Source organism: Sander lucioperca, chromosome 8, assembly GCF_008315115.2.
Source record: "Sander lucioperca isolate FBNREF2018 chromosome 8, SLUC_FBN_1.2, whole genome shotgun sequence".
Lineage (NCBI taxonomy): Eukaryota > Metazoa > Chordata > Actinopteri > Perciformes > Percidae > Sander > Sander lucioperca.
In genome coordinates this window covers 11,818,258-11,831,304 of record NC_050180.1, presented here as the reverse complement: position 1 = coordinate 11,831,304, position 13,047 = coordinate 11,818,258, and the positions used below count along the sequence as shown (strand labels likewise).

The 13,047-nt window shown below is 39.0% G+C and overlaps 1 protein-coding gene across 2 annotated transcripts in view; it reads left to right on the top strand.

Moving 5' to 3' along the window:
* thsd7ba (thrombospondin, type I, domain containing 7Ba) overlaps window positions 1–12,843 on the top strand; it is a 137,960-nt gene extending 125,117 nt beyond the window's left edge. For both annotated transcript variants that reach the window (XM_031281754.2, XM_031281753.2), the window contains 7 exons: window positions 491–659; window positions 4,095–4,268; window positions 6,477–6,572; window positions 7,628–7,710; window positions 8,528–8,723; window positions 9,058–9,145; window positions 9,427–12,843. In XM_031281754.2, the coding sequence (XP_031137614.1) occupies window positions 491–659; window positions 4,095–4,268; window positions 6,477–6,572; window positions 7,628–7,710; window positions 8,528–8,723; window positions 9,058–9,145; window positions 9,427–9,508 (888 nt within the window). In that variant the 3' untranslated portion in view covers window positions 9,509–12,843. The remainder of the gene's footprint in view (window positions 1–490; window positions 660–4,094; window positions 4,269–6,476; window positions 6,573–7,627; window positions 7,711–8,527; window positions 8,724–9,057; window positions 9,146–9,426) is intronic.
* The last annotated feature ends 204 nt before the right edge of the window (window positions 12,844–13,047 follow it).

The following is a 13,047-nucleotide window of genomic DNA, read 5'->3' as shown; positions in this document are numbered from 1 at the left end:
AAACTTTGTTGACGTGAAATTCCACAGGGCACCTTAAACCTCTTAAAATGTGAAAGTTAAGTTAAGCAGATAAGTGTTACAACCCAGAAAATGGTATGTTCTCCTCAACATCCCAAGGATGGCAGACAAAATATGTGTGATATTTTCACAAAGATTGGAAAAAAAATAGCTCCATTAAGTTATATAGTAGATATTCCTATTAGAGTCCAGTGTGAACCAGTTATTAGTATTTCTGAAGTTACAGAGGAGCAACACACAACTCTCTTTCTCATTATTTTGAGTCACCAGTCCGTATTGTTGGACTGGTGACTCAACTGCATGAAAACACTAAGAAGTACTGACACAGAATTGAAAGTACTACAGTAGATCACAGCATTTCTTTGCAAAATGTACCTCATATCCAAACAAGTCAAATAGAACTTCTGTAGAAAAATGATGGTGAGGAAACATCTGTTGGTAAATCTTACAAAGATCACATTTGTATGTGCAGGGTGCAGAGTGTGGTGAGGGGCTTCGGAGAAGGAGCCTGTCATGTGTCGTCAATAGGGGCAACTGGCCTGAGTCTCCTCCGCAGCCAGTGGACGAGGAACTTTGTGGAGACAAACTGAGGCAGCATATCCAACAGGAGATGGAGCAGCCCTGCTTCGTCCCCTGCCCAGGTAAAGCTCAAATATACTGGATTAACATCAAATGTATCGATGTATGTGGTGTTATTATTGATGTAATTGCATGAAAAATACAGTACATTATTATTTCCTAATCAGCTTAAATAGAGCAAAACTACACAATAGCATGAATTATTTATTACCGTCATCATTTTGGATTCACAACGCCATTCATTATTTGACCTGGGTTACTTCATAATCAATAATCTTGTTTTTGAATTTGCGTGAATCTGCCAATACACTGTCCCCTCTCCCAATTGGTTGACATTTTCAGCTGCTAAATAATTATTGCAAAATCAATAAAAGTCATACATTAACTAATGACCCTTTTAGCCCTACATTATCTGGTCAAACACTTGCATTAACAACGTGTGGGGGGGGAAAAAACACAATGTCGACTTGGATAGAAGAAAGATCATGTTTTGTTAATACAGTTCCTAAGAGCGTCAATGCTACAAAAGTCAATATTGAGTAACTAAAAGTGAGACAGGTTTTACAATGAAGTACTTAACGCTAATGATTTCTTACACCACATAATGTAACAACCCAGAAATACATAAAGAGTGAAAAATCATCCTGTGCTAACTGGTGGGGCAACATGAAAATGATGGACTGTATGTTGTCCCTCTAGAAGCCAAATCTGAAGCTACTGAAGTCATGAACCTCATCACAATTTTACACTACTTTATTTGACACCTGTAAAAGGAACTAAGATCCAACAGGCTCCAGAAGCAAAGCAAATCATGTTTACTTCAAGTTCCTGAATCAAAATCTAAAGGGAAACAAATGTCCCATCATCTTAAAAATAAGAAGATTTGTCTCATATGCCATCAAATAAATATAAACTTTTTTTTAATTTAATTAGACAATGACAACCAGCCTAAACTGATTGGCTGTTGATTATGCCCATTATATGTCTGTGTTATAAAAGCTACAGGAGATGTGTTAAAGCATATCATTTAGCAAAACTGCATGAAATCATTAAGGCAGTGTGTGGGTGGAAAACACTAAGAAGTACTGACACAGAATTTAAAGTACTACAGTAGATCACTTACTTTAGCATTATGCCCTGTATAATATTCCAGTGTCAGCTCAACATACATACATACATACATACATACAGACATACATACATACATACATACATACATACATACATACTAGGGGTGCATGATTCAGAAAATGTCACAATTCGATTCGATATCGATTTTTAGGCTCAAGATTCGATTCAAAATCGATTTTCGATTCAAAAACGATTCTCGATTAAAAAAAACGATTCACAATATGTAAATGTAGTTACTTTTCCCATGTGATTGCAGTAGACATACAATATATAAAAAAAAATATATATATATATATATATATATATCATTATGAAATATGAATACATTTTTGGAATTCTATGAATCGATTTTGAATCGGTAGAGCTTGAATTGCAATACAAATGTGAATCGATTTTTTTGCACACCCCTAATACATACATGTCTTTATGTAATTTATAACATCACTATAATATCTTAAAATATCCCTGCAGCAACGTATGATATTTCTCTGCCATCAACATTGTATTTGTGCCTCGTGGCTTTATTCAGCTTTATTTTAGTGTCTTAAAATTTATAGTAACATATGTTATTTAATGGGGACTTGGTTTGCCTGTCACAGGTGTTTCGATCTTAGACAAATTACTCCACTAAACTGCATAATTTCCTAGGGTCCTCTGTCCTGGTCAATAATTACTAAGTAAATCAGCTGCTAATTACACAGAGATTGCACATAAAATGTGAATGAATGGTCCTGCATGTCCCTGTGCTTAAATCTATCTAGCAGTACAGCACTGTACAGCTGCAGCCACAGTCTCCTCCATTGTAGACAATGAACCATGTAATGCCTAATTCAGGCTTGATGAGGATCTTCCACTTTACTGGCTCCAGCATATCAAAATTAAGAACGTATAGACAAAAAGAAAATGTAACCTAAAAACACAGTCTTCTGTCATACAGTGCTTTTAATTAATAATTTTGACAAGGAAATTAGAGACCCATAGCATTGCCATGGTTTTTCAATTGTATTTGGTCTATCTTATCATTATAAAAATCACCACAGCAACAAGAAGCCAGCAGATCGTAGTTGACTGACATCCCATGATGCCGACTGGTGTTTTTTTTATTATCCATTTCTGGGCCTCAGTGTGAATGTAGCGTTTGCCATAAGCAAGGGAGCTGCTGGCTAGCTGGCAGCGATGACCTGCTTCACTTGTCACTTGTCTGGCTTTCCACACTAAAAAAATCTATAATGAAGCTTTATGGTTCTTTAGGCACACTAAGTTGGCGTTCAAGCCAGCTACATAAATAACATATTGTATCAGATTTTTTTGTCCTTTTTCAAAGAGAAACACAATCGTTATCATCTGATCAAAAAGACATCTCTGATCTCCTTTGTCATGGCTCTGGCCAGGCGAGGCTCTTGGAAGCTTTTGCTATGAAGAGACGCCGTCTTGCAGTGCTTGCTTTTGCTCATCTGTCTCTCGTTCTCCTCTGATCCTCGCCTTGATTCATCACTCATCCCGCCTTTGCTGCGAGCCTTGGCTCAGGATCAGAAGTGTTTAATGGCTGGAGCAGATGTGTGTGTATTTGTGTCCGTGTGTCTGTTGGTGTGAAGGTGGCAGGCGCAGTGTGGGGGCCAGGGGAGGGGTTATCAACATGTATGTGATGTACAGTATGTGTGTATGTGTGTATGTGTGTTGCTGCATCCTGCAGCTTTAGCCACAGCATGTTTCCACAGGCATAGCAGCATGAGAGAAGGGCTGATGGAGTGGATCTGTATAAAGATGAAAGATAATGAATGCACACAGACAGTCAATAATGAGCGTTCAGGGCAGAGAATCAGAGGGTTCTTCTGACTAAGGAGCTGTGGCGGAGGGTGATATTATCACTACAAGCTGACCCTATCAAAGTTAAGATTACATAGAAATGAATGCTTGATCTTCAAGGAAGCAAGTGTTGGCGTATTATTTGTAAACTCACACAATACATCAACCATTATCCACTTAAACATTTCCCAAATCAAATATGTTTTGTTTCTCCTCAGAGACACGTTTCAGTATTGGTTGTTGCCTATACAGTTGGACTCACAGTTATAGCTTGTATTGTATAATTTATAACTCTGGTTGGTCTATTACTTCTGAATACCCATTGGGCTGTCTGAGTAATTTGTTTTTATGCATTTGGTGCATTATCAGCTGCAGATGTGTGCTGAAGTGGTTTCGGATTTCTTTTAAATGTTCATTGAGCTAGCAGGGGAGCCAATAAAATGTTCCCTGAAATAGTGTTGGCAAGCTGAATATAAACCACCCTCAAGTATCAGAAAGGAAAGTGTTATTGATGAAGTTGTGCCTATCAGTGATGTTTTTCTGTCTCTTTCTGCCCTCAGGAGACTGCCATTTGACTGTGTGGTCGTCTTGGAGCTCTTGCCAGCTGACCTGCCTGGAGGGGCGGAGTTTTGAAACCACCGGTCGCCAAGCTCGCTCTCGAGCTGTGATCATTCAGGTCATGGAGAACCAGGGCAGCTGCCCACATCAAGTCTTTGAGACCCAGCCCTGTAAAGGTACTGAGGAAACCATGTATATACATACTGTATGTCGGAAAACCTTATATATTGTAATATATTGTGATGAGAGTCATCTTAACACAACTTTATTGGAAAGCTCTTAAGAACCCACTATACGCTACTTGCTCAGCACCAACAGCAGACATACAAAGCGAATGACTACCTGCTGAATGTATTTCCCTCAGGAGTTTGGGGTGTCCAAAAACAGCTAAAAGGAGAGTGAAAAGAAAGTACAAATTAATGTTAATGCGGCTTTGTGTGTGCTTGATGTGTAAATTAGAAATTGTTTCCAAACATGTTAGTTAACTGACCCTAAGTAGACCGAAAAATCTATCTGTTAATAAGGTTCAAAAGGTAACTCAACACCAAGGTGAAACGCATTGTTTCACCAACCCTTTTCTGGTTGAACTTTCAAGGCTTTTACACCTGTTACCACACCCAGCTGTGTACTGGACACGCCCCGAGTACACTTCTACATCACTGCAGCTATGGGGGAGAACCCCAACCACTGGAGGTCAGCAAAAACAAGGTTTTAATTGGTTTTATGTTGGCCTTTATTCTCTCTATAAATGGACAACCAATTAGGGGAGAAGCTTTGGATATTTAAATACGAAAGCCTCAGATCCCTTAGATGGATCAATGAAGTGGAAATTGTCTCCGAATAAACGTTCAATATACTTGAATTTTACTAATGAGGGCCACAGAAGAATTTCTATTCCATCCCGTTGACCTTTCTCTATATCGATGATGTTTCATTTCCGGGATTGTTCAGGTGCATTTTGGTCGCCTAAAAATGTCTTGTTCTGCGTTCGGTAGCACCCTGCCAACCAAGCTAGCTAGCTAGCGTTAGCTGGTAACTTAAGGGTAAGTTTGCCAGTTTTCTGTGTACTGTTGTACATGCAGATAAAAGGCACCAGTACCCGGAGGTCCTTTTTTACTTGCTGGCAAAACTCCGCCCAGTGACTTGCATCCGCCGATAGAAAAATCTGTAGCTTTCACTCTTTAGTCATCCTCACCAGCTCAACCCTCTTGTCCAAAAATCGTCACGTCCGGAGACGGCCAAATTGCCAAACTCAAAGGCTTTAAAACGGCGGTCCACAAACCAATGGGTAACATCACCTCTGCTACTTCCATTGTTTTTACAATCAATGGCAATGGGGCACTATTACCTTGGAAATTCATAATGGGAGTATTTGCACCTTGACATAACACTCATCAACCCACACACTGCCACAGCTCTTAACAGCTCTTTCTTTTGGTTTCAATAACTATACACCTGTCTGTACTGAGGTAAAAGGTGAAGTGTTTTTTAAATAGCCAGCCCTGCTGTAAATGACAGTGATTGTAATGCAAAGTCATCATTGAAGCTGTGTCACAGGTTAGCACTTAAAAATTATAAACGGTTAAAAGGCTACCATTAAAGTGTCAGTATTTGAACATACAGTAGTAAGGTCATGGGTGCTACACCACCTATCCAATTTTGATGAAAGATAGAGGAATCTAATAACTAACTGACCCAAGAGGGATGAGTGTATTACACAGGGAAGTACTGTATGTATTTATTGTTTTTGAATCTCTACTGCAGTTTTAATTTTTAACATCCATTTTGTGTTTGTTTCATTCATTGTACTATTTTTGATTGCTGCACCTATTTAGGCCAACACCATTTTTCCCTCATTAATTAGCTTCTTGTAAAGATGCATGTATAATGGTAATTGTCATGTTGGCATACATTATAATACTGCACACCTGTGTAGCTAAATGTATGACTTTCATCTAAAAGATACTGTGTTGAAAGGCCTTTCCTGCTGTGTTTGTTCTATTTGTAATCTTGCCATACAATTCAACACTGCATGTGTGGCTATATTTTTTTTAATACATAAAATCAGGCTCAGGTGTCTTTGGCTGTTCTTCTCTTCAAATCAGTCTTCCCCCCAGGTAAATAAGAGCCTTCCTTTTAGAAGATAAGAGGTGTTTTTCATTTCCAACCAATTTCTACCATCTCATTTCCTCCAAATATGCCTCCGTCTTGTAGCTCACTGCTTTTTGTGCCCTTTTCCTTTCACTACAAACATAATACATAAATATCTTACTTTATAATATGAAGTGGGGGTTAGTAATGTCCATGGGAGCCTGACGACAGGCCTGGATGCCCAATACAAACTGCTAATGAGCATCGTCTCTTCCTCTCTGCCATTGCTACAGGGGGGAAATGCCACAGTTACCAGTGGAGGACTGGAGGATGGAGCAACAATGAGAGAGCAGTGTGGTGTCAGCGCTCAGATGGTGTCAATGTCACAGGTGACACTTGTGGCGTTGTGCAGAAGCTCATAAGAACACACATTCTTATAGAAATATGAATATCTATGTACTGTATATCTGGCAGTTCTGTGTTTGTCCCCCTGCACTGAACTGAATCTGTTCATGCAGCAAAAAGCTGCATGGGGTCACATTTTTTTAATTTCAGTCTGGATCATATGAATATGTGCTACAATATCAGATTGTTTGATTGCTCAAAAAGGAATTTGTAAGCATTGCCATGACAGTAAGTGAATTTTCTTTAATTCGTTTGAGAAAGCTGTCACACTGGTAATTTTGGCAGAGGTGGTTGTAGCAGGTGGTTTAGAATGGATTTCCTTGTTGGTTCAGGAGATAATTGAAACGTTTGAAAACAAGTGAGAAGGTAGGTTACAAAAACGGATGTGATGTATTTGCAGTAGTTAATCTCAGTTTACAATAGCATTACACTTTATATGGGTTATGCACTCTGTACTTTCTATCTCTAACACTCACGCATGCACACACACACACACACACACACAAAGAATAATTTTAGCATAGTGTTCTAGTTGAATTTAACACCTTATTTGATCTGCCTATACTCAGTGCAGCCACCATTGATTTCTCCCCTCCCTCTTAACATAAGTAATCAATAAGCCAGGCTCTGAGCTGGGAGGCTTTCAATCCATATAAATATAATCATGCATTTGTGTTTGTGGGAAGAAAAGCAGGCGTAGAGAAAGAGAACAAAGGTAATAGCACTGTGGGAACGAAAGCTTTCGGCGAGCTTGATGTGCCGTAAATAGTGGGTGAATGTGATCTTATCGCTGTAAGGAAGTGTTTCTGGCAAATATGAGCCCAGGAGGAATAACCTCCTTCTGCAGAGAAGGCAAGAGCCGAAGGCATTACTCTTTGATATTTTGACATTCAATTTTCCATGTTGGAATTAAAATGTTCACAGATTGATCAAGGACCTTGATAGGCAACTGAGCCCATTAATCAGGTGTGACAGTACATTAATTTAGTGATCAATGGCTAAAGGAACAGAAATAAGAACCTGTCGTCTCTTCCTCCAGGGGGGTGTTTCCCGCAGAAAAGGCCGACCACAGTCAGACACTGCCATCCCGCGTGCACTAAACCCTTCTCTCACTGCACACCGGTAAGATCATTGTACTTTGATCAGGCAGCGGTGATCTGTGTAATTCTCACTGTGTTTTTCGCTGCTTCCACCTGCTACCACGTTCTAGGTAATGAGTTTAATGGATTTTGACAGATGTCATTTCTAATTGTCAAGAACAGGCATTTAAAGCATAATTACATTAATACCAATGAGTGTGGGCTCAGTCTCAGTTAGACTACACATAGATTGGGGGGAAATTGCACACAAGCAGCTATGAAAATGACATAGAATAGCCTAAACTTGACGTTTTACTGCCCCTTAGAGTACCCTTCACGTAACTGCACTTAAGAAATGCAAAACAGTGTAACTGATGCATTTAGGAAGCATTTGATATGTGATTTTATTTAATAGAATTTTAAATGCTTAACGCAGATGAAATATCTTAACTTAAGTAGAGTCCACAATGCTGTGATCCGGTGTATTGCATTTGGTTCCTGTGTGTGTGTGTGTGTGTGTGTGTGTGTGTGTGTGTGTGTGTGTGTGTGTGTGTGTGTGTGTGTGTGTGTGTGTGTGTGTGTGTGTGTGTGTGTTTTTGCCTGGCTGGGGCTTAATTTCATCAGTGTTTAAATCTTGGAAGTGCTGGTGTAATCTACCCCCTGAGGAGCACAGTGATAATGTCGGGATTTGGATAAATCAACCTGCGTTACTAGCAGAAATTGTTTTAAGAGAGTCGAGTAAAGCAGAGTAGTCCCTATACATGGCAGAGTGGTTTGTCAGCAGTGTTTTGCATTAATGGGAAAGTAACGATCGCAGTCGTCTTGTGTTGACTGTAAGTGATGTTCTCCGTCCAATGCAGAGCGGAGTGTGTGGGTGTGAGAAGGGTTACACTGAGGTGATGACCACACATGGCTTTTTGGACTACTGCACCAGAACCCCGGGGGTGGATAACAACAAGAAAGCTGATGTGAAAACCAATTCTGGAAGATTAAAACCAGGGCCGTCTCAGGCCCAGGACCTCTTCAGCGAGTGGACATTACGACCTGTTGGTCCAGGTACTGAAATGGAAATAATCTTTACAGCTCGACCAATGTGCCTGAGATCATTCCTTTGAACCTGCCTTTGTAGCTCTAGAATCACTGGGCTGGGGGTGGAATCCATTGTAGATCAATGCTTCATCATTAAATGCTGTAAAAAATAAATAAAAAAAGCTTAGTGGACCATACAAATGTCAAGAAATTCTAGTTGCTCCTCTGCAGTATGTTGGAAACATAGACCCACTTCTTTATTCTAAAATGCGAGAAAAAAAGTTCTAAAGATCACCAGATAAAAGATGTAGATGTAAATATATTCAAAACTTTGTATTAAAACTCCTTTTTGATTGCACAGATGGAAGAGTAAAGCTGTGGGTTTACGCCGTGACTGCCGTTGGATTCATCTTAATACTCTTCGTTATTGCATTATCATTCCTGGTCTGGTATGTACTATATTGCTTTCTTAACAGATTCCTCACATTTTAAGAACAAAAGCGCTATTGTAGGCTACACACATTGTAGGTGAGAACACACGGAGAAGCAAAGCTAATTCCTAATCATCTGCTTTTCTTTGAGAAAAAAAACCCTATCAAGAGTTATATTCCTGACAGTATTTTGTCTGCTGTGTGCAGCTGCTTTCAGATAATGGAATTATTTGTTAAGAATGAAAACAAGTTGGGTTGCTGCTAAATCAGATACACTTTTTTTTGTCTATTTATTTCAGTAAGCCATCCAAAACCACTAAGACGTCTCCTCCACCGCAGAAGCCCTTGACCCTGGCCTACGATGGTGACATGGACATGTAACCAGGCTGCTATACCTCGAAAGGACGCGCTCAGCCTCGGACAGACTCCTGACTGCGTTCAGATTGTTAGCAAGCACGTCCATCACATACCACTGATTGTTGGCCAGTTTGAGCTTGGGTGACTATTTGCTGTAGTGCCAATTGTATTGCAAAAATGCAGCGGACAGATAGTGACGATCGCACCTGATTTGCTGCTGAAGGGCAATGTAGCCCATAATTATGGCTTCAGTCAACTTTCCTCCGTTAGGAAGAGGAACAAAAGCCAAATATGGTGGAAATGAGATAAAAGGTCTCTAGACAGGAAATAAATGGACCTCTAGTTTCTTTTTTTAACTGCTTGCAATGTGAACGCACAGTTGAAGCACTGTTTGCAACCCACAAGTCACGAGGACTCCTAAAAGGCAAAGACTAAATGGATTTTTGAGTTTTATTGTGTTAAGAATCAGAGGGACCACCTGATTATTTGTCTCGTATTTGTGTGGTGAGGGAGACAAAACATCTTGAGTCAGCAGTCACTCATATCATTCAAAAACGGAACAACAGAACATTTGGCATTTGACTTTGTCTTTCCAGTGCTGGATCTTTGTAAAAAGAAAATGTCACACGCCTTTTGGCTTAACAGCCTTTTTTTGAATTTCTGAGAATAAACAAGATGCTCTATGCACTACATTAGTGCTGATTCACTTTTGTTTGTTTTTCCTTTCAAATGACTTTTCTAGTGTTTTAATTGTAATGCAAGTTGTTGCTGTCAGATTGTGTTTTGTTGATGATGCCATATGTTGTGTATATGTGGAGACCAAAAGCAGGCTTGCCTTGAATTTAACAAAACAATGATGCAGTAATTTTTCTCCTCCCTGATTCTCATAAGACTTCTCGAAATTGTGGATTTTTTTTGTTCCTGACACATGGCAGACTGTGTTGTTGGTCAACATGGTCAAGAATTAACAGCAAACAACACACACAGACCTTTTAATGCTAATTATCAAATGCCAGCATGATGAAGATCATACCTCACACACACTTTTTCATCAAATCATGCAAGCAAGAAAGCACTGATCACCAAAACAAATACAAGAATGGAGATGGTGAATTATCAACAGTATCACACACAGTGTATTTTTAGAGCAAAAATGCTTTACTTTTCACAAGGATGTCATACATTTGTTTACACCATTTATTTCAATGTATTACATCCATTTACAAAGTCATTTGCCAGAGCAAGACGCGCTACACGTTATTGACAGCGTTGTGTTCTTTGCTTCCTCTTTTATTTCAGTTTTTGGACCACAAAGACAGGGCTCAAAACATGACAGCAAATACCAAATATGTGTGAGCACAAATTAATTAGGTCATCTCTCATTTCTATTTCTCTAGCTCATGCACAAAAACAATGACTTTTCGGTAACACTTTCTATGAAGACCACATCTATAGTGTGTCATGGGGGCATAGTGAATTATAATGCATTTACATTTTTTTAAATAATCTATGCTGCATCATAAGTCGTTATGTAAGTCGCCAAAATGCAGAGAATCACAAATAACATTTGTCTGCTTTGGGAAGGGAACCTTAAGTTGTAAAACCTACATGATATATTGAAAGTAAGAAAAAGATTACATTTACATTTTGTCAAGCTTTATTTTCACTATGGATGAAAACAGTGAGTTGGGGTGTTCTAACAAACAATCAACATCAACAAATTGACAAAATCTATTTTGTGTTTTTCTTACTTTGAATATATCATATAGGTTTTATAACTTAATGTTGCATTCCTAACACAGACACATTTTACTTGAAATTTCCCTGCATGGTTTATTAACATTTTGGTGTCTTACATAATAACCACTGCATGCAAATGCATTACACTTTACTTACCACCAACAATGAAATGTTATGATGAAGCATGCATTACTATAGACGCATCAATATGAACTTTACTTTACTTAACACATACAATGATAACTTATGACACTGCATGGACTATTATAGCACACTATGAGTCCTAACTACATTTGATAGTTGGTATGTATAGGTGATAATAGTCATAATGTATTTTAAGCCCCATCAGTCTAGAGCATCGATAAGACACTTGAACTTATAATTCATTATAAATCACATCTATAATGTTTTATGACTGTTGATACAGTGCATAAGAAAGCATTATGTGTAGTAATGAAGCATTTGAAATGCTTTATAGTTCCCTGTGGATGCCCTCATAGAAAGTGTCACTGACTTTTCTTTTATTCGGCCCTGGAATTGTTTCAGATTTCCACTTACAGTATAAGGCATCCACAATCTTATTAAAGCATCTTCATTTTTTTTTTTTTCATTTAATCCTCTTGGCCCCCTTGGGAGCATAGGCCGTCCACCATGGATCTCCACCTCACTCTCCTCTGAGCTAAGGTCTTTACTTCTTGCCAGGAGGTCCCCGTCTTGGTCAGTTCATCAAGCGTGGACCGCCTCCAGTTGGATTTAGGTCTCCCTAGCTTCCTCTTGCCTTGGGGATTATAGTCCAGAGCTTGTCTTGCTATGTTCCTCGGATCCTTCCTAAGTGTATGACCGATCCATCCCCACTTTCTGGATTTGATTTCAATGTGGATTTGCTCCTGGTTCATGCATCTCCACAGGTCTACATTTGTAAAGCATCTTAGTGGACCATAAACGCTTACATTTACTATCATTTAGTCACGGATCCTTCAGTGCATTATTCATACGACCCAGTGGAGAATTAAGTTCCTTAAACTTGGTGGTTTTGGCACTGACCAGAGTTTACGCTGTTTCTCTTTCTGCCTCCACAAACTGAAGACACACAAGACTTGGTCTTGTATTATCTGACCTCCTTCTGAATGTATTTTACCAGTAACTCTATAATCGTAGTGGTTGTACAAATACAGTTGTTACATGTTGTAACAATTGTATTTACACAGCTGATTGTATGTAAGCATGCTTGATCCATTTTTGCAGAAAGTGCTCCGGGTGGCCTTGCAAAGATTCTGTTTTACACGTTGCCAAACATTTTAGAGTTGTTTCTTTCAGGCAGTGTTTCTACACTAATATTTGGCCAACAAATGGACATTTGGTAAATGTTAGGTCAATGTGAAATCCAGTTGTGAGATATTGATAATATCTAGATAACAGAATCAACTAAATTAGCTGGGCACATTTCCATTATAAAACCAAGCACAGCCAACTTCTGACAAATTTGGGTTTTATCCAAGAAAATCTAAAAGTATGTTCACTCATTGTTTACAGTGCCATGCAATTTGTGTTACTATTGTGTGTACATGGAGAGCTGGACAAAAATGCAAATAAATTGTGGAACCATGTGGAAAATAAAACATTCTTTCCTTTTTGTTGCACATTTCAGAGTTTAAACTGAGTGAAATCTTTTCGAAAGAGATGCTCTAGTCCTACTGTGATCTTCATCGGCTCCTTGGCGCTCAAATTTTGATAAATTGTAATTACTGATAAAGGCTCTGAGGCAGAGCCCAGAATATGTAAGCAGCTGATAAGATTCATCTTGCCCTCCAGTCAGATTCACA